Source organism: Misgurnus anguillicaudatus, chromosome 4 (genome assembly GCF_027580225.2).
Source record: "Misgurnus anguillicaudatus chromosome 4, ASM2758022v2, whole genome shotgun sequence".
In the NCBI taxonomy this organism is placed as follows: Eukaryota; Metazoa; Chordata; class Actinopteri; order Cypriniformes; family Cobitidae; genus Misgurnus; species Misgurnus anguillicaudatus.
This window is the reverse complement of record NC_073340.2, coordinates 1,153,592-1,179,838: the sequence shown is the minus strand read 5'-3', so window position 1 is coordinate 1,179,838 and position 26,247 is coordinate 1,153,592. Positions and strand designations below refer to the sequence as shown.

General features: G+C 41.9%; 1 protein-coding gene across 9 annotated transcripts in view; it reads right to left on the bottom strand.

The window, feature by feature from the left end:
• Positions 1 to 2,785: 2,785 nt before the first annotated feature.
• The window catches only part of irf3 (interferon regulatory factor 3), a 136,395-nt gene continuing 112,933 nt past the window's right edge, over positions 2,786 to 26,247 (bottom strand). For 4 of the 9 annotated variants that reach the window (XM_073866537.1, XM_055176544.2, XM_055176539.2 and 1 more), the window contains 6 exons: positions 22,619 to 22,684; positions 17,668 to 17,937; positions 17,468 to 17,567; positions 17,101 to 17,372; positions 16,814 to 16,938; positions 2,786 to 3,072 (listed from right to left, as the gene is read on the bottom strand). In XM_073866537.1, coding sequence (XP_073722638.1) covers positions 2,959 to 3,072; positions 16,814 to 16,938; positions 17,101 to 17,372; positions 17,468 to 17,567; positions 17,668 to 17,937; positions 22,619 to 22,684 — 947 coding nt within the window. In that variant the 3' untranslated portion in view covers positions 2,786 to 2,958. The remainder of the gene's footprint in view (positions 3,073 to 16,813; positions 16,939 to 17,100; positions 17,373 to 17,467; positions 17,568 to 17,667; positions 17,938 to 22,618; positions 22,685 to 26,247) is intronic. The other 5 variants (XM_073866538.1, XM_055176545.2, XM_055176541.2 and 2 more) reach the window with 2 other exon arrangements.

The window sequence follows — 26,247 nt, the reverse complement described above, 5'->3', positions numbered from 1 at the left end:
AACTGGCAAAGAAAACTTCGCCAACGAAATGTTTGCCAAAAAAGCCTGCATTTGTATAACATCAAAGAGTATCTCCTAAACACAGAAAATCCGTGTCATGTTACTTCAATATCATAGAGTATAAGCTCAGCATGAAGTCAAGCACACAAATTGTCGTCAGTATGGCCTACATGAAACACGACTGCCATCTACAGGTTTTTGTATTTCCTGCATCCCCCACCGAACCCCCCTTCTGCGGGATCTCGCAGAATTTCGGAAGTACTCGCGGCATTCTGCTCTCAGAGACGCGCGTTTTTAAGGGCCACATCTGTATATGCATATATGTATGTGTATATACATATATATGTGTTTATATATGTGGGTATAGGGATATGTGTATATTTGTGTAATGTATATATCTGCAATAACCACCAGATATCCTGAGTGTTTTGTTTTTCTTGTTGTGGGTTGAGTAGCACGGAGCCGTCTGTAACATTTCACTGCATTATGTATGTGACAAATAAATCTGAATCTGAATCATTTAAACAGCTCATTGTGATCTTTAAACGTGGTTTCATCAGAGACATGCTGCTGTGTCTCTGGCGATTGTCATTCGATCGGCTCTCAGGTTTCTCTGGTGGAATTCCTTTGAACCTCCTTTGAAGACTGCATTTGTTTTAATTGTTTCCCATTTTACAACCTTGATAGGTGATAGAGATCTGGGTGATTGTGTTATCAGGAGAAAGGGTTATCTAAAGTCACAATTTTAGAGCTGCTCCGATCTAGATGCCCAATGGCCTCGATCTGACTCCGAGCCATCTGTTACACCTCTGTACTATACTGTGTCAAGAAATAAACAGAATTGTCTGAATCCTATGATTGAAGTTTTTGAACTAATAACTCATTTCTACTTATATTTCCTAGATTATTATATGCTTTGTTAATCACACTATTTTTATACCCTCGTTCCTGAAATTTTTAAGTCATTCTTTGGGCCCTAATGTCAAAATCCTTATCTTTGTCACATATTTTTTCAACCTCTATAATTGTCCAAAAGGAATATTATGGGCCATCCATAAAGAATGAAAACTATCTGCTCTTAATATGGTATTTCTCAGTTTCTTACCTAAAAATGGTGGAATGCAACACTCCATTACTTTCTTTAAAGATTTTTTTAATCCAAATAATTTATCTTAGTGTTTGAAAAATCAATACTGATCTTCAAATTTGCATTGGTATTATTTAGGTATGAATGAAAAACGTCTTGGTTACCTTCAGGGAATGAGGGTTACTTACGTAACCAAGACGATCCTTTTCGGTCATCACTATGACGTCACGTCATGACTGATGAACTACGAGTGCTGAAGCTGTCCCTTTCAGTGCCTGCATAAAAATTCTGACCAGTCACTACTTGTTCCTTAACCCACGATAGTGAACTAGGCAAAACTGGAAACCAAACCCATCTGGGCAAAACTAGGAACGCTGCAGAGCCACCCCTTATGAAGGTACGACTGGGTGGCATAACATGAACAACCGGTTCTCACATATGAATCTCCAAGTAATATCACATACTAGAGAGAGGCGCAGAGCGGACTCTGCTAAGGGAAAACGTGGGCTGATAGTATTAACCCCACAGAAAATGCGCACTTAGGACCCCCACGAGGGGGCGCTATATGGACGCCAGGCCTAACACAGGTTACAGAGAAAACATCTGATGAAAGGCAGACAGCCGATGCTCCGCAACATTAGCCGCCAAGGGTGGTGGAGGAGTACCAATCTTTTTTGTAAACATTTTGGCACTAACAGCATTCCAAAATAGTAGCACCAAAAAGCAGACACGCGAGGATACCGGCTCAACATGAACACTATAGAATCTAGTAAACAAACTAATACCTACTTTCCTCGAAGCTCATGAACAAGTCGAATGAATGCAAGTTATACAGCCCACAACTTGAGGCAGTTGATGTGCCAGTACAATTGGGGTGCTGTCCACATCCCTGAGACTGCAAGCCCGTCGTACATGGCCCCACACCCGTGTTTAAGGCATCTGCCCATACGACATCATGCATGGAGTTTCAGGGGTACACCAGCCTGAAGAAATTACTCTGACCATGGAGTGAAGGTGAGACAGCACGCAGGTGTAATGGTTAGATGATGCAAACGGCTGTGTCACGCTTTCCTTCAAGCAAGCCAGTATCGACTGGAACGCCTGTTAGATGTGCCGTTAGTTTGATGCGTCCAGTTCCATACTGAGAAAAGAAGTCCTCTGCACGGGGCAGAGTTTGCTCTTTTCCCTAGTTGACCCGAAGACCTAAACAAGCAAGATGCCTGAGCACTAAATCTAACTGTGTTCGTAAAGCATCTGCCGAGAGTGAACTGTTATAAGCCACTCGTCAAGATAAGCTAATATATGAAAGCAAATCCAAGATCGGTCGTAACCCTCCGCTTTTCTTTGGTACTATGAAGTAAGGGCTGTAAAACCCTGACCTCATCTCAGCTAGAGGGACCGGCTCTATCGCGTCTTTCGCCAGTAGGACTGCAATCTCCACACACAGTATGTAAGGTATTTTTCCATCTTAATCATGTGTACAGTGTTCTTTAGAGTTATAACTGCTCCATACATTGTGCAACAGATAACCTTATTGTGTATAATGTACTGTGCAAATATGTCGTCATTTATTTTGACATTTAATCAACATTATCAGACATTCATAAACACCCTGAAAGTATGAAATCTATAAATGGTTGTTTTACAACTTTTATCATTTGACCTTATCTGTAGTAAAATAAAATTACACTTAATTCCTTAATTTTACACTGCTTTATTGCAATTTGTGTTGATTATTTATTAAAAAAACTCCACTCATTCAATTCTCATTTCCTATTATCTGAGTTAACATTTTAAGAAATTGTTTAATAAATAGAAATAGATTCAAGAGACACAATTAAGTGCAACCTTTTACTGCTAACATGAGCTTTCTAACATAACTCCATCATTTGCTCCAAAGAGACTTGAAGCTCCATTGACTGAAGTGAGGAGGCTCCACATTCAAGGGCCATCGTCTTCAAAATCTCAAGTGAAGTCAGAACAACCTGATCAAGAGTGAGAAATAATAGATTAGATAATTACATTCAGATACGGTAAGCAATGCATTTGGAACAAAATCAAAGAAAAAAAAAACAAAAAAACAAAAAAACAATGGAGGTCTAAACAGATGGTAAATAATGGCTACATTTTCATTTTTGGGTGAATGCTGCACAAGATTGTCACTGACTTTTTTATCTTTAAAATATTGCTTTGCCCCATGGCTTCAATTGACATGCCTATTATAGTCTTTACAATAAATCTAAGCCTCCATCAGAAATGTTGTGATCCATTCCATGTTTTTAGTTTCCCTTCTTGAATGTATGATAGTGCCATAACTGGATCATGTCTGATATTTTTATTTTTTATTTATATAGTGCAAACACAGAAAGTGACCCTATTTACATGTGGTGAATAACAATGGATAGAACAAACCACAAAACAGATAAGACAAACAAACAATAAATATAGTCATTGCCCATACATACCATGTTGTAAGTGTATGTGTGTGTAAAGAATGAGGGATTATTTAAAGTAATGCATACATGTTTAACAGTAGGTAATCCAATTAATAGATACATTTAGATCAATTCATTTGGTAAGAATAGAGGAAGGATTAAAAAAAATGGGGGAGGGGTAGCACAGACAGGGGGGTTGAAAGATGAGGAAAATACATATGCCACCCTTGTGTGTGTATTGGGGACAGATGTGGCACCGGGCCCAAGGAGCAGCCCCGCATGACCCCACAGGACAGTATCCACCCCAGGCCATCGCTTACATGTCAGGTCTACCCTGTTTTGTTTGGAAATATCATGTCTGATATTTGGATCCAAGAATAGCTATAAAATATAGACAGCTTGGGGGTTATGGTCCCCACTGCTTGTCCTAGTCTCTGGATGTCGACATCAAATGGGCCAGAGCCACAAGGTTACAGCTTTTTTAAAGATTTTCTCTGGGTCAACCACATGTCTCAAGTCTCTACTTGATACATGTGGTTGACCCAGAGAAAATCTTTGATGAAACCACATCAAGAAAATTTCATTTCTGTAAATACATGTATGCATGCTTGCTGTATGTTGGCTCCCTTGCCTTTTTAAAGAACCTGTAACCCATGAATATGCTAGTGTGATTTAGCATCTGTCTGTATTCATACTCTGAATCTGAATGAATCATAACTTAATGCTAGTTTAAACCATTCATATTTGGTATCAAACTGTTTGTCTCTTAATTTCTCTTTCAATGATATATGTTTTATGACAATAGAATACCTCATATTTTCAATAATCTGGACTGATATTTTGCAAATGTGACAGTAGGTCATAAAGATGCAAATTAGCTGTTAAGGGGACAAATAAACTCTCCCCTGCTCAACTCTGATGGGCATGCCCCTTCTTTAAGCAATTGAGGTCTCCCAACAGCCCCTGCCCCAGCAGGCCTCCTTTTGTTCTGTGAGTTTGGGACAAACTCATCTTTGCCAGGCAAAATGGATCTAACAAACTTTGTGGATCTCCAGGAATCAGCAAACTATCAATTCACATCTAAACACCCCAGAACAACTTCCTACACAGACTCAGACTTTTGGTTTGCACACAGACAAACTTGGAGCTTGTCTGCTCTTCCAGCATGGAAACCATGCCTTGCACCACAGACAAGCAAGTATCTTTAATTCTATATACAATAGAATATAGCTGCGTTTAAGTCTTCCCTTATAAAAAGACAATATATTTACCAATATATTACTTGAAATATATTGTAATATATTATATTATTTTCATTTCCATTTTCCAATATATTACATATTGACAAAACATGGAATAATATATTAATGGTACATAGAGGTATATTGCAAAATAAACAAAAGATTGCCGCTTTTAATATATTGCACATGAATATAATGGGCTCTATCATACACCCGGCGCAATTCAGCGCAATGCAAGTGTATTTTCCTAGTTTCAACTTGGTGCAATCATCATTTTCACGTTTAGCGCCACGTTGTTTAAATAGCCATTGACCAACAAAAACCTGGTCTAAAGTCAATGGCGCAATATATTTTTTATTATTTTAAGAGTGTGTTAGAAATATAAACGGGACGACAATGCGGGTTTGCTATCACATTATGACATTATGTCTGTTGAACATAAATAAGGACAGAATATGAGACGTTAGAAGGCGTAAAGAGCTGCTTCACCTGTGGCCTGGTAAGTAAATAAACGCTTTGCTTTAAACAAATGTATCTGTTTTTAAATGTTTTTTTAAATGCTACCCTACGGATTTATTGTATATGATGACACTGTACCTGTGGATATGGTGAGATAAGAAACATTTTAAGTAATGCTTTAAAAAACATCCATGGCGCTGTCCGAGTGCTGAAACGCTTCGGCTCTCCGCACATTTGTAAATTCTTTATCTCTTTTTTGTAGTTTTAGAGTACAAACCTTTTTTTGCATATTTGCAAATTATTTTATGAGATTACAATGATATCAATACATTTACAGCAATTAAAAGCCTGCTATTTGTACTTCTATGACTGAAAGAAAAGGGCTTTTTAAGGTTTTAATCAAAAAAATTAAAATTTCAATAAAAATGAAAACAACACATTTTTTTAACATTATTCTTAAACTGGTGGTCTTCTTCCTCCGCTTAGTTTTTCAGTTTACAAAGACCGTCATCTAAATAGGGATTAGACATAGGGCCAGGGCAACTGGCTTTTAAAGGGGATGAGAGATAAGACTCTCATTGGTTTATTACACGTTACGCGCAAAACACACCGATTACTCATTAGGAGAATATGAACAACCCTTTTCGACCAAAAGTGGCATCGGACAATTACGACAATGTGCTTAGATCATTAAAATAGGGCCCAATAAATGTGTTTATATATAGGCAAATATATTCAATATTATATTTAGAAATATCCGCCATATTGTATTCCGATTTATATGAAATATATGTACAGATATAGTGTCACATGTATGTGTACTATATAATAGAATATATTTCAAATATATGTAAAATTATATGGAAATATATACATGAATTAAAGCTGCAAGCAGCGATGGAAGGGCCCTTGCACGCATGTGCACCGCTACCCTATGGCATTAGTAAAGCAGTGAACCAGGGGGATATGAATTAAAGTGGGTAAATATAGGTGGATACGCCTGTGTGCAGTAGGTGGCGCTATGACTGTACCTGATTATTGTTATATTGACATGTTCAGGCCAGGAAACCTAACAAACGTGTGAAGTCTGGGGCAGATCGAACAATGTATGCCTGAATTACAACAGCTTCCTGTTTCATGGCGAAACATCACACTTTGCCAGGCTGCCACGGACACGCCCTTCAACGAAAAGTCAAGATCTTCGCAATTTATCATCGCAAAGGGCTTAAGATCAGTCTGACCAGATATGATGATGATTTTATTAAATCTCTAAGAGCAGTAAATGACAGCATAAACATGGTATTTTCTCCTACCTCTAGGTGGCGCTATGACTGAAGCTGAATATTGACATTGAAACATGTGAAGCGTGGGTCAGATTGAACATTGTATGCCTGAGTTAGAACAACATCCTGTTTCATTGCAAAAACGCTGAAATTTGTCAGGCCGCCACGGACACATCCTTCAACGAAAAGTCAAAAGCTCTGCAATTTAGCATCGCAAAGGCCTTTACATGATACTGACCAAATATGATGATTATCTGATTAAATCTCTAGGAGGAGTTTGTTAAAGTACGAAGCCTGGAAATGCCAAAATTTGCACAGAAATCACAGCGAAAATTCAAAATGGCCGACTTCCTGTGGGTTTTAGAGCCTGGTTCCAAGGGACTTTTTGGTAGATCTTGAGGTGATAGATGACCCTACCAAATTTCGTATCTGTACGTTTTTCGTAGCGGGAGGGTTGTTCTTTTGAAATTTTGCAGGTGGCGCTATTGAGCCATTTCTACACGCCCCCTTCTGATGCCTATACCACATGCAAATTTTCGTCACTTCTGACGTGTGTGCAAAGTTTCATGAGTTTTCGAGCATGTTTAGGCCCTCAAAAATGTGATTCATTTCGGAGAAGAAAAAGCAGAAGAAACTGAGCAAAAACAATAGGGCTTTGCATCCACGGTGCAGGCCATTCTGGCCTGCTCCTCGGTGCTCGGGCCCTAAATATATGTTGTTATGTATTAGATATATTGTGGAAACCATTTTAAATATATGTAAAATTAGATGCAAATATTTGTGAAATTTATGTACATAATTTTGCTTGATAATAATCTAACTGTTCCATCACTGTCAAGTTGGTCATCTCCTTGCCTGTTGTAAAGAAAAAGGATTGGACATTTAGATTCTGTAAGGATTATAGAAAACTGAATGCAATTACTAAACCAGATTCTTTTCCATTACCACGTATAGAATATTGTGTGGATCAGGTGGGCACAGCAAGATATCTTAGCAAGTTTGACTTGTTAAAAGGATATTGGCAGGTCCCTTATCTGCATGAACACTTAAAAATGAATTGCATTAAATCGTTTGCCACCGTTTGCCACTGAACCTGCATTAACGATGACAGTGGGGCTTCCGGCCTTAGTCAAACGGTTTGGCACGTATGGTTGGGTTGCGATTTTGGCGCTTTCTTGTATCTTGCGAATAGTATGCCATACAGACCCGTTTGCCACTGAACCTGCATTAACAACGACAGTGGGGCCTCCTGCCTTAGTCAAACGGGTTGGCACGTATGGTCGGGTTGCGATTTTGGCGCTTTCATGTGTCTTGTGAATAGTATGCCATACAGACCCGTTTGCCACTGAACCTGCATTAACGATGACAGTGGGGCCTCCAGCCTTAGTCACACGGGTTGACACGTATGGTCAGGTTGCGATGTTTAGCGTTTTCCCGTGGTCTTGTAAATGGTATGCAATATAGACCCGTTTGCCACTGAACCTGCATTAACGACGACAGTGCGGCTTCAGGCCTTAGTCAAAAGGGTCGTCAGGTTTCATTTTCTCTTAAAGATCGGAAGGTGACCCTTATTTACCATATATACCTTCGCATTGGGCCCCCAATTTGCAAAATCCTTAACTGTGGATAATTATGCCGCAATAGTTAGTCTGTCTGGAACTAAGCTGATTAAAACCATATCACTGTGTGACACTTCATTACATGTGAACGGCCCCTACGCTAATATGATTTTGTTTTTCTCTCCCTGTCTCGTCCTCGACCCCAGCTGATGCCTGACCAACGATCACCGGCAGAACCGGCTTAATCTCCGCTAAATCTCCTTATCCGTTTATTCTGTCAGTTCTCAACCAAATGGTCATTCAAGACCTTTTAAAGGCAACATTCCCACATTTATTCATTCATTTATTATGTTGTGAGTACACCACAGTTCTGTAAGTGAAAATGTATTAATATATTATGCGTTTTCTCTCTCAGTAAGTTAAGGACTAACGTTAACTGACTGTCTGTCTGTCTCTTCTCAACCAAACGGTCAATCAAGACATTTTAAAGGTAACATTACCACGTTTATTCATTAATTTATTATGTTGTGAGTACACCACAGTTCTGTAAGTGAAAAATTTTATTCATAATTGTATGTTTTCTCTCTCAGCAAGGACTAATGTTAACTGACTGTCTGTCTGTCTGTTCTCAACCAAACGGTCATTCAAGACCTTTTAAAGGTAACATTACCCCATTTATTCATTCATTTATTATGTTGTGAGTACACCACAGTTCTGTAAGTGAAAAATGTATTAATATATTATGTGTTTTCTCTCTCAGTAAGTTAATGACTAACGTTACCTGAATGTCTTTCTGTCTGTTCTCAACCAAACAGTCATTCAAGACCTTTTAAAGGTAATGCCACCACATTTATTAGGTTGTGAGTATACTACAGTTCTGTAAGTGGAAAAGTAATTCATATTAGTGTGTTTTCTCACAGGTTAGCACGAATGCATACAGAATAATTTTGGATCTTTACTATTAAGGAGACTGGCTAACTGTTCTCGACCAACCATCATTCACACGCAAAAACTTTAAAGGTACCACATTTGTTTATTTTGTTGTTTGTATACCACCGTTCTGTTAGTGGAACATTTATTCATATTTTTGTGTTTTCTCACAGGTAAGTACGAACGCATCTTTACCATTTAGGAGGCTGACTGACTTTCATCTATCAACCGTCATTAACACAACAAAAACTAAAGAAATGTTACTATAAGTGGACCTATTTATTTATTCATGCTGTGAGTACACCACAGTTTTGTCAATGAAAAAATTATATTTGTGTTTTCTCACTGCTTGGCGTAGACAAATGTGACCCTGTGTAATTTGGAAATTTTATGGGAAAAGTGTAAGTCTTAATTTTTTTAATGTCATTTGAATTAAGGGACAGTACAATGATTTTGTTTTAAAATATTCCTGTTTGGACAGTCTATTAAAGGCATAAAGGAATGTCATAAGGAATGTGTCAATCTAATATTAGACATTAAACAAAAGTGTGCTGTTCAGTCCAAATTTACATTAAAACTAAAACAATGTTTGTAAAATAAATAATTGTTTAATAAACTGTAATAATTTTACAATTTTCTGTCATTATTTTTTATACTAATGTTTTTCTGATATTATGTAACTTAATTCATTTGAATTAAATCAACTTAAACCATTTAAGGCAATCGGTTTCCTCAAACCATTTGAGTAGCTATATAGTTGTGTGAACTTATTAATTTGAGTTACGTCAACTTAAACCATTTAAGGCAATCGGTTTCCTCAAACCATTTGAGTAGCTATATAGTTGTATCAGCTAAATAAAATTTATTAAGTAAACGTCTCGGTTACGGATGTAACCCTCGTTCCCTGAAGGAGGGAACGGAGACGTCACGTCGTGACCGACGAATTGGGAACTCGCTTAGAGAGACCAATCTGCTTCGAATACTACTAAAACGCCAATGAACTTGGCATTGAGATATTTGCATAATGCTGGAGCCGCCCCGCCAGGTGCGTATATAAGGCGCACGTGCAAATAGGGAAATCAGCTTCTGTTCGCTGAGAAAGCCGGAAGGTGACCGGCCTAAACAGCAGGTGGCAGCACCTGTGGCGACGGGACGTGACGTCTCCGTTCCCTCCTTCAGGGAACGAGGGTTACATCCGTAATCGAGACGTTCCCTTTCAGTCGGTCACTACGACGTCACGTCGTGACCGACGAATTGGGAATCCCTACCAAAACGCCACTAGGGGCTGACCTCTTCCAGTGTCTGCAAAGCCCTCCAAGTTCCCTCGGGAAATCGAGAAATAAGGCAGAAGGCCGAGCACTAGATGTTCCTTTAACCCCACAGTAGTGCCAGCGACTGGGAAGCGCCCTAACTGAGCGGTATAGGGACGCTGCGGAAGCCACCGCCCCGTTAAGGGCTATTGGTGGGCGAAAGTCAACCGTAGTTGAGGTATAAATGACAGCCGTGGCTGTGTAAGCAAAGCAGTGCTCTGCTAAGGGAAACGTGGGCTGGTAAGATTAACCCCACGGAATAATACTCACAAAGGAACCCGTTGGGACACAATGTGGGGCCCTGGCCAAACACGTAGGTTCGTAAGAATACAGCTAGTGAAAGGCTGACAGCCAATGCTCCGCAACAAAGGCTGTCAAGGCAGTGGAGAGAGCAAATCAAACCATTACGCATTTTTGCTCTGTTAGCCTTCCATACTGAAACTCAATTTGGAGCCTCAGTCGGAGGCTGCAAGCCGACTTGCGAGTCTGTCCTCCGTGCCCTCCCTGGTGAGGACAGAACACGAGAGGATACAGGCTCGATACGAACATTGTAAAATCTAATGAACATATTAGGTGTCGCCCAACCAGCAGCTCTACAGATGTCTGTTAGCGAGGAACCACGAGCTAATGCCCAAGATGAGGCAACACTCCGAGTGGAGTGCGCTCTCAAATTAAAGGGGCAAGGAATGCCCTGCAAATTGTAAGCTAGGGCGATAGTATCAACTATCCAATGAGACATCCTCTGCTTAGTGACAGCTTTCCCTTTCTGCTGGCCACCATAACAAACAAAGAGCTGGTCCGAGGTCCTGAAGCTTTGCGTGTGGTCCACGTAGAATCGCAGTGCGCGTACGGGGCACAACAAAGCCTCGGTTGGGTTTGCCTGCTCCAAAGGCAACGCTTGCAAGCTCACCACTTGATCTCTAAAGGGAGTAGTGGGAACTTTGGGCACGTAGCCTGGTCTGGGTCTCAAAGTCACGCTCGAGACAGAAGGACCAAACTGAAGGCACGAATCGTCAACAGAGAATGCATGTAAATCTCCTATTCTCTTCACAGAGGCCAATGCTAGTAGGGTCAGAGCTTTCATTGATAAAAGCTTCAGACTCGCAGACTGCAAAGGCTCGAACGGAGGACTCTGCAGCGCTTTCAGCACCATGGACAAGTCCCAGGGAGGAATAGAAGGGGGGCGCGAGGGGTTTAGCCTGCGAGCGCCTCTCAGGAATCTAATAACCAAATCATGCTGGCCCACTGATCTGCCGTTAATAAGTGAGTGATGCGCAGATATAGCGATGATATCAACTTTAATAGTGGACGGTGACAGCCTACCATCTAGTCTATGTTGAAGATATAAAAGCACAATGTTAATAGGGCATTCTCTGGGGTCCTCGCGTTGCGAAGAGCACCAGGTGACGAAAAGGTTCCATTTTAACGCGTAAGCCCGTCTCGTAGACGGAGCCCGTGCCGCGTCAATAGTGTTAGATACCGCCTGGGGCAAATCACTTAAACCTTGCGCGCGCTCAACGACCAAACGTGGAGATTCCACAGATCGGGGCGCGGGTGCCATAATGTGCCCCCTCCTTGAGAAAGAAGGTCCTTCCTCAGGGGAATCCGCCAGGGAGGGGCTGTCGCGAGGAGCATTAGTTCCGGAAACCAATTCCTGGTCGTCCAATATGGGGTGATCATTAAAAGGCTCTCCTCGTCCTGCCTGACTTTGCACAGTGTCTGTGCTATTAAACTCACTGGGGGGAACGCATATTTGCGCATGCCCCGCGGCCAGCTGTGTGCCAACGCATCCACGCCGAGGCTGCCCTCGGTTAGTGAATAAAACAGGCGACAATGGGTATCGTCCGGTGACGCAAATAGGTCTATCTGCGCACGACCGAACTTCCTCCAAATCAGCTGGACCGTCTGGGGGTGGAGTCGTCATTCGCCGGGGCGCGCCGCTCGGGAAAGCGCGTCTGCCGCTGTATTGAGCGAGCCCGGGATGTAAATGGCACGAAGGGACCTCAGATGCTTCTGACTCCAAAGGAGGAGATGACGAGCGAGATGCGCAAACCGCCTTGACGGTTGATATACGCTACAGTCGCAGTGTTGTCTGAGTGCACTAGTACATCCTTCCCTCGCAGCTCCGGAGCGAAGCGTACGAGTCCCAGATATACTGCCCGTAACTCGCGGCAATTGATATGCCAATGCAACTTGGGTGCTGTCCACAACCCTGAAGCCGTGAGCTCGTCGTACGTGGCTCCCCAGCCCGTGTCGGAGGCATCTGTGTGGACAACAGCATGCCGGGAGACCTGTCTCATGGACACGCCGGCCCTGAGAAACGCGGGGTCTGACCACGGGGGGAATGTTAGGCGACACGCAGGTGTAATGGTTACACGATGGATGCCAGCGCGCCACACTCTCCTCGGGACTCGATCGTGAAGCCAACGCTGAAGCGGTCTCATATGGAGCAGCCCGAGCGGTGTCACGGCCGCTGCTGCTGCCATACGCCCCAGGAGTCTCTGAAATTGTTTCAGAGGGACCGCATTCTTCCCTCGGAATGAATCGAGGCAAGTCAGAATTGATTGGACGCGCTCTTCTGTTAAACGCGCCGATAAATCGATCGAGTCCAGTTCCATACCGAGAAAAGAGATCCTCTGCGTGGGGCAGAGTTTGCTCTTTTCCCAGTTGACCCGAAGACCCAGACGGGCGAGATGTTGAAGTGTTAGATCTCTCTCTGAGGGGCTTTAGCGCCGCCTCTACTACTTTCGTGAACACACGGGGAGAGAGAGACAGCCCGAACGGTAAAACTTTGTACTGATATGCCCGTCCCTCGAACGCAAACCAGAGAAACGGTCTGTGACGAGGGAGAATGGACACATGAAAGTACGCGTCTTTCAGGTCTATCGCTGCAAACCAATCTTGGGGGCGTATTGCACTGAAAATTTGTTTCGGTGTAATCATCCTGAAAGACCTCTTCTGAAGAGATTTGTTCAGGACACGCAAATCCAAAATCGGTCGTAACCCGCCGCCTTTCTTGGGTACTATGAAATACTGGCTGTAAAAACCCGATCTCATCTCGGTAAGAGGGATCGGCTCGATCGCGTCCCTCGCCAGCAGGACTTCGACCTCTGCACGCAGTACATGTGCAACGGACGCTTTCACCGTGGTGAAACGTATGCCCGCAAATTTGGGAGTGTGCCGATTGAATTGAATTTCGTAACCGAGGCGGATCGTGCGTAAAACCCAACGAGACGGACTGGGAAGCTGAAGCCAAGCCCCCAGCTCGAACTCCTCAGAACACCCACTGGCGATAGAGGAGAGGGAGGAAGAGCATCTGACTGCCCGCTCACATCTCTCTCGATCCTCTGGAGACCTGGAGAAGGAATAGGAATGCACTCTTTTTGTGGTTTTGTGGGTGCCGGCTGAGAAGCCGGCGGAACAGAAACAAAACGAAACCAAAGATTTTCCACCCGGCCCTCTACCGGTGGAAGGAGCGGTGCCATCACCGTCTCCCGCTGAGTGATCCCATCCAACTCCAGGTCGCCCGTCTCAGGGCCGCTTCGATTTCCGTTTGCCACGGGAAGCGGGTTGTGCGGGCGGGGCGGGCTGCCGACGGCTGTTCCCTCTCTGTGGTCTAGAAGACGTTCTAGCGGGGGGGGCGGAGGCAGCCGCCGGAGGGCGCCCTCGGCGAGGAGCAGACGGGGCCGCCGGCGCTGGAGGGCGAGATGCAGGTCGCTTGCGCCGGGGCATGATCTGAGCGATCGCTTCCGTCTGCTTCTGGGCGGCGGAGAACTGCTGGGCAAACGACTCCACCGACTCGCCGAACAGGCCTGCCTGGGATACGGGAGCATCCAAGAACTTGTTCTTTTCTGCATCCGTCATGTCGGCCAGACAGAGCCACAGATGGCGTTCCTGGACCACCATCGTGGACATCGCACGACCAATCGCCTGTGCCGTGACCTTCGTAGCACGGAGGGCCAGATCCGTAGCGGCCCGGAGCTCCGAAAGCACAGGCGAGTCGTGTCCTCCCTCGTGCAGATCTCTCAAGGCCTTAGCCTGGTGGACCTGCAGCAACGCCATAGCGTGCAGGGCTGAAGCCGCCTCTCCACATGCCTGATAGGCAGCCCCCGTTAAACCGGAAGACTGTCTGCAAGCACGGGAGGGGAGGGTTGGGCGATCCTTCCAAGTGGGAGCGTTGGCCGGACACAGCTGCATCACGACCGCACGCTCCACGGGGGGATCCCCGTATAACCCTTAGCGGCTCCATCGGTGAGGGAGGTGAGGGGGGAGGGCTGAAACGGCCGTAAACGGGTAGAATACGGCGACCTCCAGGTCCTGGTCAGCTCCTCGTGCACCTCGGGGAAGAAAGGTACTGGCGGAGAGGGCTGTGAAACCCGGGCAGCTCCAAAGAACCAATCATCCAGGCGGGACGGTTCGGGCTGTGGGGGGTGAACCCACTCCAACCCTACGGTCTCCGCCGCTCGAGAGAGCACGGCCACCATCTCTGGATCGAAATCCGGCGTCACGACCCGTCCGGAAGGGGGGAGGACATCCGGATCCTAAGAGGGAGAGGGCCCACCCTCGGATGCTGCGGTCTCCGTGGACCCGGAGGGAGGCACGACAGATCCAACAGACATCGTAGAACACGACTCTGAAGTTTCCATCGGCACATCAACCGGCTGTGGATGAGGAGGCTGAGAGCCGGAGGACGAATCCCCCGACCGGCTCAGCACAGTGATGCGGAGATCGTCCTTCGAGAGCTTCACGGCCGCTCCGTGGCGGCGTTCAGAGCTCGTCGGACGTGGGTTGCGTTTTTCCCGGAGGAAAGACAACCGTCTCCGCAAATCCACAAGGGACATGTTCTCGCAGTGAGAACACTTACCCCCAACGAACGCCGCCTCTGCATGCTCGATGCCCAAGCACGAAAGACAACGCTCGTGACCGTCCTTCGGACCCATATACTTCCCGCATCCAAGATCGCACAGACGAAAAGCCATCCTGAAAAGGACGCTAATCTCCGGATATACGAGAGAGTGGCTGCCTTTAACAAGGCACAAAGCTCTCTCGTATCACTCTTTTAGGGAAATTCACTCAGATGCTCAGTTGATGATGCGCACAGGGAAAGGCAACGCACACACTAAACTCAAAACAAAAAGATGCAGAGCCTGTGGAATACTGCGAAGCGTCCGCTGTGGTACTGCCAGTCCAACCAACTTCCGCAATCGATCCCAACAGAGTAAAGTAGCTTCTCAGTAGCAGATACTGCCGGCTTTCGAAGCGATAAAAAGCTGATTTCCCTATTTGCACGTGCGCCTTATATACGCACCTGGCGGGGCGGCGCCAGCATTATGCAAATATCTCAATGCCAAGTTCATTGGCGTTTTAGTAGTATTCGAAGCAGATTGGTCTCTCTAAGTGAGTTCTCAATTCGTCGGTCACGACGTGACGTCGTAGTGACCGACTGAAAGGGAACTAAAACCATTTGAGTGGTATGAACTTAAGAGGCAAACTATATATATTTGAGTAAAGGTAACTCAAACATTTTTAGTCATTTGCACTTATAATTTACAGTTTACAGTACTCATAGGTATGAATTTTAAAACTTAAATAGTTTAAGCCAATCGGTTTCCTCAAATGGTTTAAGTTGAGTTAACTTATCGGGTTTTACAGTATATGAAAACCAGCCGTTTTGTTGAATATTTTGCCACTCAACTGGGGGAGCTCTCGCGTGGGCACATGGAAAAGTGACGTCAATGCATACCCTCTATAGTTGATCGCCAGGAGCAGGATGGGGCACCCCTGACATAAGGTGCATTCCATTCGACAGGATCCCTACGGAGTGTTCACTGCTCCCTACTCCCTGAACACGGTATTTCAGTTGAAGTGGACTTCACTAAACCGCTCATTTGGAAGCCCTTGCAAACGTCATCAAAGAAAGTCAATGCTGGGGTCGCACAGATTGACATAACATAAATATATAAAGGACTACATGCATATTTTAATTTTTATTTACTATCACATTTAAAATATGTACACTATCAAAATTTTTTTTTTTTGGAGTACTATATAATGAAAAACTTGACTATTTCTGCTATAACTTGACTATTAACAGAATTTAAGCCCTGCTCTAACAGTCATGCAAATATGAAAATACATTTTTATTTGGTGAAGTATGTGTATATATGTGTTTTTAATCAATGGTCATATAATTGTATAGCGGTCTCATGTGCCTTCTTATAACCGCTAAAAAAGTGTGATAAGACCCACAAAAACTGTAAATACACCTAAAGAGGCCATAAAAGCTGCATGCATATTAACTATGAATGCATTATTAAAATGCTGTTGCAAATGCATTAGCAAAATAGTGAAATAGATCAAATACAGTATAACGTCAAATCACGCATGTCAATGTCCCAAAAATATTTCATGTCAACTGCACAAAAATCCTGTCATTTCAACCTTACTAAGAGAATATATACATTTTGACATATTGTTGGAAATAAGGCAGTTTTTAGTTTTACCCTAACCTCAATCATTATGAGTTTCTTCTCCCATGGTTTCATTTTAGGGTCTGGCCACTTTTCTCCCAAACAAAAGTAGAGGGTGTAAGATGGAGATGGTCCACTGCTTTTCTGAAGAAACTCCATCATACCTAATTGAATAAAAAAATCTCTCACGCAGCACATGTTTTTATACAATACACCAAATGATCACATAAATATTTGCTACTAGCTAGAATTATAAGTATAGAACTATATTTGCACAAATTCACATTGGTACTATATTTTATTTTATTTATGTGTGATTAAATTACCTGATATATAGTCCTTAAAAAAGTAGATGACTTGGGGTGTGTTTTTGGAGAGTTCTCTGGCTGTTTGGCTCTTTTCATGTTTGCACACACCCCAGTAGACCCTGGTTTTTCCCCAACGATGGCCCCAAACCACACTATCCAATTTCTTAAGCTCCAAACCCCCCAGATTCTCCAGGATATCCCTTGTATGTCTTGCCTGCGTCTGATCCTGAATACTATCTGGACTAGGTAGTTTTACCACTGGTAAAGCACTCTCCATTACACTGGAGTCCCTGTGGGAGTACAGAGTATGCTGTAAATAAATCTATATAAAACATGATGCATTACATTTATTTTAAGGTTAGTAAATGAATTATAAAAAACTAACCTGCTCTCCTGATAAATCAGTCGGAAACCAGCGTCATTCTTCAACAACTGATCTAACATCATCTTCCCTTTGTAATAAACCTTAATCTGAAAATATGTTTCTGTAAAAGAAATAATTGACAAAATAAAAATTCAATTAAAAAACCTTTGCAAAGTAATCAAACATCACTAATCAGTGTCATGCTCTTCTACAAAATGTACCATTTGTCCCAGAAGTAGCAGCCTGATTACGCACATGTTCCTCATCAGGGTAACATGTTGCCTTATCAGACATTCTTTCAGCTGCTGAAAAATCACCCACTGATGTCCCCTCAAGATGCAAAGTTTGCTCTGATCCACCAAAAGCGCCTACTGCCGAAGAAAAAGGTTCATGAGATTCCTGGTTTGGAAAGTGCACTATTCCAGTATCACTTTCCATGGTAAATGAACTGGTTTCTTGGTACAGCTGTTGTTCAGCATGACACACAAAACCTTAAAGAGAAACATAACTCATCAGAAAGTCATCATTTTTTGTTTTGTTTTAAACAATACTATGTATAGACAGTGCCTGCTAGACCAAATGGTTGAGCACATTTTGAGTCCCTATATTTTATTGAGAGGAGTACCTAACTTAACTCAAGCTGATTGAGCCATCTGTAGGGGAGACCGGGGTTGGTTGTCACAATTTTTACTCATGCATGAATTGCTCATCTTCAAAAAATCTTTCAGCAGTAATTCCTACATGAAATGAAACTTTGGAGTCTTGGCTTTAAATGTGTATACTTTTTACTTTTCGATTGTATTGTAACAGGAAGTAATTAACCATTAAAGACACTCTGACACAATGTGACAACCAACCCCATCACGGGGTTGGTTGTCACAGGGTATGGGGTTGGTTGTCCCTATAGTGGTTCAATAGGATTTCAGTGATAAATTGGGATCTGAAAAGATAATGTGTAACTTTTTAGTTTTTTAAGCTAGAAACTGCAAATAAGTTTTAATATGAATCCACCCCTATGATAGTTGTTATTAATGCCCCTTATGTTTAAACAATGGGATTAAAGTGGGTGATCAGTTACTTGAATAGGCTTTATGCCCAGGTGCACTATGAACTTTAGCCAGCTCCTTGTTTCCTGTCTGCCATTATTGGACAAACTGATTAATCCAGGTGTGTCTGATTATTGTTGTTGTGACTACTGAGGTCAGGCACACCTGGATTAATCAGTTTGTCCAATAATGGCAGACAGGAAACAAGAAGCTGGCTGAAGTTCAGGAAGTAGTGCAGCTGGGCATAAAGCCTATTGTCTACTGTGTTGAGAAATAAAATGAAATAATTGATTGTGTTAAAACCTCTTTACTTAATGCTTTATTGTATTTTAACAGCAAACAAAAACAAACAGACAAACAGTCTTAAAAGGTCTACATGTCCAATATTCTTATGTGACAACCAACCCCGCAAGCTATGTGACAATCATCCCCAAATGACTTCTTGACAAACATGCTAAGCTAGCTGCCACACGGCTTTAACTTGATAGCTAAAAGATGACTCAAAATAAAGCTACTATTTTTAGCTTTTTAATGAGTGTTTTGTTTTTGAATGATTAATATCCTACAAGATCTCAACACAAAAACAACACCAACATAAAAATTTATTCTGACCCATAAAAATAAAAAATTGTCTCCTAACCTCAATGTTTTGTGTCTGCTCAGTAAAATTTCAAGTGCAAATGATTAAGCTATTAAACGCTAACAAATTGATATCAAAATTGTACCACAGCGCCATGTAGTATGTCTGAAATAAGCAGTGTGACAACCAACCCGTGAGACAACCAGCCCTGGGGCCTCATTTATAAAACTTTGCGTAGGATTTGCGTCAGAAGTGGCGTACAGATGAAACATAGGATGGGCGTACGCACAGAAATATTCGGATTTATAAAACCGTGCGCACGCACATCCTACGCATTTTTCCCTTAATAAATCACAATCAATTCTAAATGTAGCGCAGCTTTTGCGGCTTCATGACACGCCCATAGTTGCCCATAAATAGTCCGTGAAACGCCCACAAGTTAATATGCATTGATTGCGAAATCATGGCAAACACATAGAGGAAATAAAAAAAAACGTAAATTCACTCAATGTGAAGTAGAAGTTATCGTTGGCGAGGGGGTAAAGAGGAGAAAAACGTTGTTTGGAGGGCACAGTGTGGGCATTACGCATTGTGATGGGGCATTTTATTTCCATTCATTTAATTGCATCTGACAAGCTACAGATGTCGGTAATAATCGACCCCGAAATGGGACATTGTTCAGCGCAAATGTAATTTCTTGTTGCTTCCTGAATGTTTGAGACATACGCCATACATTGTTTTATCAAAAATAAAACACACTGAAGGCATATGCATGAATACCATAATTCCGTACTAGATTATGAAGATATGGTTTACTATGAAAACAACTTTCCCCAGTGGACAATTAATACATCTATCTATTTATCTATCTATCTATCTATCTATCTATCTATCTAACTATATATCTCCTTAATTATCTATGTATCTGTCTATGTAATTGCATCTATATCTGCTCCGCCAGACGGACACATTGACGAGAATATCAGTTTTGTACATTATTTCGTTCTGTTAACTATATTCTTTATGAGGATGAATTGCACAACATGCCAATATTATTGCAGAACATATTTCACTTTTTTTTTAGCAAATATGTGTTCATTTGAATTTTTATTGTAATTTTCGATTTATTTATTTTGTTTCACTGCTGATCGATCAAACGGGTGTTCGTGTAGGCTGTTAATTGTAAGACTTGCTTTGTGAAGTCTTCATGTTATTTATGAGAGGTAGTATTGTCATTTTTACTTTCACTTTCACGTGTTTCTTCCATCTGCCGTCGGTGTCGCCATTTCTCATTTCACCCGTTTTTGTGCGTACGCCTGGGTCAGAGCTTGCGTGACAGACAGCACATTTTCCCGTCAAGTTTGCTTTTTATAAATAACAACTATTGCGTAGAGAGTGGCGTACGCCTTCTTTTGTGCGTACGCAACGTTTATAAATGAGGCCCCTGGTCTCCCCTACTATTTGGTTGAGCTATGTTATGCCAAAAAAATCCACTAGATGTCAGTGTGTCAATTAACAGCACTTGCCACAACATATCTTTTTAGATGGATGTCAGAGAGAAAGAAATCACTCCTGCCGTGTGATTTTCCCCCCAAACCAGTTCAAATAGGAGTTTTACTTAAACATGAGCTCAGGGGCAGAAAGAAATATGATTGGTTGACAAAAATGACCAATGAAAGTGCTCGTTAATGTTTTAAGCCCTCAACCGATGCCTTCAAGGCAGCTTCCGCAGTGAAGCAGTTCGAGCTCACCGTTGGTCAGGTGAGTAGCGCAGATGGTTAGATAGGAATGTGACTGTTTTGAATTCAGCTCGAAATGGCACAACTTTCTTTTTCGTGCCAGTAACACGTATTGCTTACTCAATTGTTTTTCCTATTTTCTTACCATTGTTGTTTTTGATTGGGTTTAGAACAACTTTCTGTTACATAAAATGACATCCTAACCCAAACCCAACTCTAGCCCCAACATCAAGTGAAATTAGTTTAAAAATCTGATGTTAATAAACATAAACCAATGCTTAAAATGACATCCGCATTTATGCCAAACCCAACTTTATCCTCGTGCGAAAAGGGTTCAAAAAGCAGACAAAATCCACAAATCTAACCCCAATCCCAAGCAACAATGGTTTGAAAAAAGGAAAAAAATTTAGTAACCAATACGTGAAACTGGCACGAAAAAGAAATTTGTTCGTGCCACAGACACGTGGAAACACGTTACTTAAACGCTCAACATTTCTAGCTGAATTCAAAACAGTCACATTCCTATCTAACCTGACCAACGGTGAGCTCGAACTGCATCACTGCAGAAGCTGCCTTGAAGACTTCGGTTGAGTGCTTCAAACACCAACAAGCACTTTCATTGGTCATTTTTGTGAACCAATCATATTTCTTTATGCACCTGAGAACATGTTTAAGTAAAACTCCTATCTGAACTGGTTTGGGGGGGAATCAAGCACTCCTGCCATGTGAACTGTTCTTGTTGAAATTTTGCAAGGAAAGCATTTTTGACATATTACACTTTAAGAGCCATAACTTAACAAATTTATGTTAGTTGGTGCCATGAAAAAAACGTTCAGATGTTTTTAATCATTTTTCTACAACATGCTCAACCAAACGGTTGATTTGTCACTTGTGGTAAATTAAGTCAGAATGTACTTTTTGCTAAGAAATATACATTTCTGATCATTCACAGCTATAAATATGACACACAGCTATTGTTATTTCTTATTGAATATATTGAGATAATTTCATGTTTTGCCACTTCTGGATATTTTTTTAAATTAATTATATGAATTCATTATATTTATGTATGGAAATCATAATTACTGATTAATTAATCAGAAATTACTTCTTAAATGATGTTTTATATTGTTTGAAGGATTGTTTCTAATGTTGGCTTACTCTACACAGCATTGCTCGTTTACAAAGAAATGTTCATCATTTATCAAAAAAGAAAATAAAACTACCACACTTGACAGCCTGTTTCTTGAATCATAAATGAATCTAAAATGCCATTGTATTACTATCTTTTGAATGCAGAAAGAATGTAATGTCTAATTTTGTTACTTTTAGTTATTTTTTATTGTTAAAAACAAGAGAACATTTAATTTCCTGTGTTAAAATGAAAACCTGAAATATTGTAATATTTTAACTTCAATAAATAAAGAAGATTTAATATACAACTATTTTATTTTGATTAAAGTTTAAAATTTTTTTTATTATAGTTCATATTTTCAGATTTCCATAGTATGTGTATTAAAAAATTATGGTATGTGTTAAAAAACAACATTTAGTGTGTTAACGAGTGACATAAGGAGATAAGAAATGCAAACAAAACAATTTTCAAATGCCTTTTCGTTAGACAGGTTCAAACTTTAAAGCTGACAAAGAATATACATGATTTTGTCAAGTGGCCTGTAGTGGATTAAATTAAAAAAATGTCAATCACAATAGAGGATGAAATAACTTGAAGTAAAAACAAACTTATTGAAGAAAAAGAAAACAGAAGAGAGATGGCAAAACATTCTTCTTTGTCTATTAAATCTACCTTGTGTGGGTTTTTCTCTGAGGTCTAAGTCAATGAAGTGCTGGTCCAAATCATGCGGTGCAAGATCTAAAATTAAATCAGAGTACACACAGAAAAAATAACAACTGTAATCACAATGAAAAGCTAAGCTCCCAGAGGTCCCAAATACACTGCAAAGTTTCAAAGTGAAGTTTGACATGTGAGGTGCTGACCATTAAATAAAGAGAGATCTAAAGTTCTAAGGACCTGTTTACATTAATGCGTTTACGTTTTAAAACACATTACGTTTGCCACGTTTACGCCTTTCATTTAGGCTCTTATAGTGTTTTCATCCCAGAGCTGTTCGTTAACGCTGCAGACCCTGTTTTAGTTTGAGAACCCCGGGGTTGCGTTGCAGTGTAGACAAACGTAGCCAGAATCTTATGTAAACAAACAGCTGGTTTAAAGTGACAGTGCATCCTTTTCAAAGTGAATGTGATTTTATTTAGGTAAATGAAGGTTTGCAATGGAGGTTTTGCCCAAAATAGTAAACATAGTGAAATCAATAAATGCTATTTCAGATTGTTTTTAATGTGTATCCTAATAGAGAACACATGTTTTATATTAAGTTCGAGTATTGTTGTGTTTGAATATTCATGTAATGTTGTTTAAGTTTTGTTTCAATTTAATTAATTACGATTACGAAAGACCGACTATAATTTTTAACGTCATATATATGGCGTTGTAATAGATTGAAGGCCAATATGATGGGAGAAATGGAGTGGGTCATTACTCATTTATTTATTTGTTCATTTTTTACTCATTTATGATCACTTGAAGTCACTTGATTGATGGACAAAAAAGAAGCAAGGGCAACACTGTCATGACCGCAACCTTCTTAACTCATTCACCGCCATTGACGAGTTATCTCGTCAATTATGAGTTAATATTTAACTAATAAATATGCCCTTCTTGACGAATTTCAAAGTGAACGTGTAACCGCTTTTATCCACTTGATGGCGCCAAACCGAATTTATAAAAAATGAAAGTTAAAAAGATTTAATGATTTATTTTAACTGCCTTTATGTTTTTATAGTCATTCTGAGTCTGATCTCTAACATAAATTCCTTTACAAAAACGCAATTTTTTAAGCTTTTTGCTCAAAATGTTGCATTTTTGAAGAGAAATATCCATATTTCAGTGGTTAAATTAAGTGGAAAAAGTAAATATATAATAAAAGTTTTTTCCCCATTTTGTTTGTTTGTTTGTTTGTTTATTGTTTGTTTGAAAGCAGAGGGTGTGTTCTTTAATTTGATATAATTTGTATGTTTATATATTTATAGAAGATAATTTTTCCTGCAAGGAATTTTGTGAAACTTTTGTTAAAATCACAAAAATGCAGGTGGGCAACTTTTCTCAAAAAGGCTGGCGGTGAATGAGTTAAAACTGATTTTAAGAATTAATCCGTGTGCGAAAAAGCTATTATGCTAATAATAATAACAACCATCGCCAACTATCGTCATGAAAGCCTGCTATTGGCGATATGTCTGACGATCGTCGATGTCATGGCCCAGCTTCTTTCTCTTTCTTTCTCTCTCTTTCTCTAGATTCATAGACACACACACACACTCACACACTCACACACACACACACACACACACATCGCCCGCTCTCATTACTCTCAGCCGCAGCTGTTCCCACTCTCTCTTTCTCTCCACCTGTTCCTCATCTTCTCTCATTAACTTAGGCTTTATCTATCGTGCCCTGTCTTTGTCTTTTGTCAGATTGTTATGCAATGCAGACGTGCTCACCTCGTTTCTAGATTTATATCAGCAATTCCCTGTCTTGTCCTGTCGCGTGTGTGAATTAACTATTGTTTGTCATAGAAATTACCACCTGCATCTATTTGTCATACACAGAACTGTGGCTCGAGAGAAACTGTGACTGTACCTGTGTGGTGCTGCTAGCTGGCATCGGCCACCTCTTGCTCTCTCCGGGTGCCTAGTGAATCCCGCTGCCCTTTTGTTTGGCAAAAGCCACGGAGGATATTTGTGTTCCCGTTATCATCTGTGATCTGGAGACGTCTCTGTTCATTGTCCTTTGTTATTCTTTATTGACTTTCCTGTGGCAAACTATTAAACAACTTTGACTGCTATCACTGCTTTTGGGTCATATCTACATCATAACAGAACAATCTGACCAACAATGGACTCAGCGGGTAGCAGTCCCTTTCAGGCAGCAGTTGAACAGCAGGGTGCCCTTCTGGGTCGTCACGAGGAGGACATTAACGCTGCTCGACATGCGGTTGAGTCGCTAGCCGCTCAGATGACGGATTTCTCTCGTCAGGTCCATCACATCAGCCATCCGCGGGTTCCTTCACCCGAGACTCGTAATCCACCGGAGCCGCGGATAAACAACCCTCCTGTCTATTCGGGTGAGCCTACACAGTGCCGCGCTTTCTTAACCCAGTGTGAGATGGTGTTTTCCCTTCAGCCGATGACGTAGGCCGTGGAGCACTCGAGGGACGCTTATGTCATCTCCCTTCTCGCTGGTCGTGCCCGGGAGTGGGCCACTGCTAACTGGCAGGCAGAGTCGGATTGTGTTCTCAGCTTCGTTCAGTTCAAGGATGAGATGATCCGGGTATTCGACCGTTCTGCTCATGGCACTGAGGCTTCTCGTCAGCTGTCCGTCCTTCGACAAGGCAGAGGCTCGGTTCCGGATTTTCTATTGAATTCCACACCCTCGCTACCACTAGTGGCTGGAACGAGCCTGCTCTCATCGCCCGGTTTTTGGAGGGCCTTAATTCGGAGATCAGGGAGGAGATTTTCATTCGGGAGGTTCCTCCCTCTCTCGATGACCTCATCGCCCTGGCCATTCGGGTTGAGAAGCGGTTTGAACTTCGCCGCAGAGCTCGTCGCACGGAGACAGCGGTTCTCGCTACCCCATCTGTCAGGGCTGCACCTGTCCCTGCCAAAGCTGTGCCAGAACCCATGCAGTTAGGAGGCCTTCGTATCTCTCCCAAGGAACGGGAGAGAAGGATCTCTAATCGTCTGTGCATGTACTGCGCGGCCGCGAATCACTTTGTGTCTGCATGTCCAGTAAAAGCCAATGCTCATCGGTAGATGGAGGGTTACTGGCGAGCGCCATCACAAAGAAAACCCCTTCCAGGGCTTGTACATCACTTCCGGTCATGCTTCATTGACTCTTGGGCAGAGGGAAATTTTATTGATGAGGATAGAGCTCTACAACAAGGTATTCCTCTCACGCACTTAAATGACAGTACTCCTTTATTTGCCTTAGATGGCAGTTCACTACCCAAGGTACAGAAGGAGACTGTTCCATTGACTCTTACTGTATCTGGTAACCATAGAGAGAAAATTTCTTTTTTGATTTTTCGTTCTCCATTTACCCCTATTGTCCTGGGTCATCCTTGGCTTTAACGCCATAGTCCACATATTGATTGGTCTAAGGGATCTATTGTTTCGTGGGGGTTGTCTTGTCATGTTGAGTGTTTAGTATCTGCTGTCCCTGCTGTCTCTTCTGTTTCTGTTTTTTCAGGAGGAGGCTGGTGATTTGTCTGGAGTTCCGGAGGAGTATCACGATCTGCGGGAGGTCTTAAGTCGTTCACGGGCCACCTCTCTCTCTCCTCATTGTCCATATGACTGCGCTAT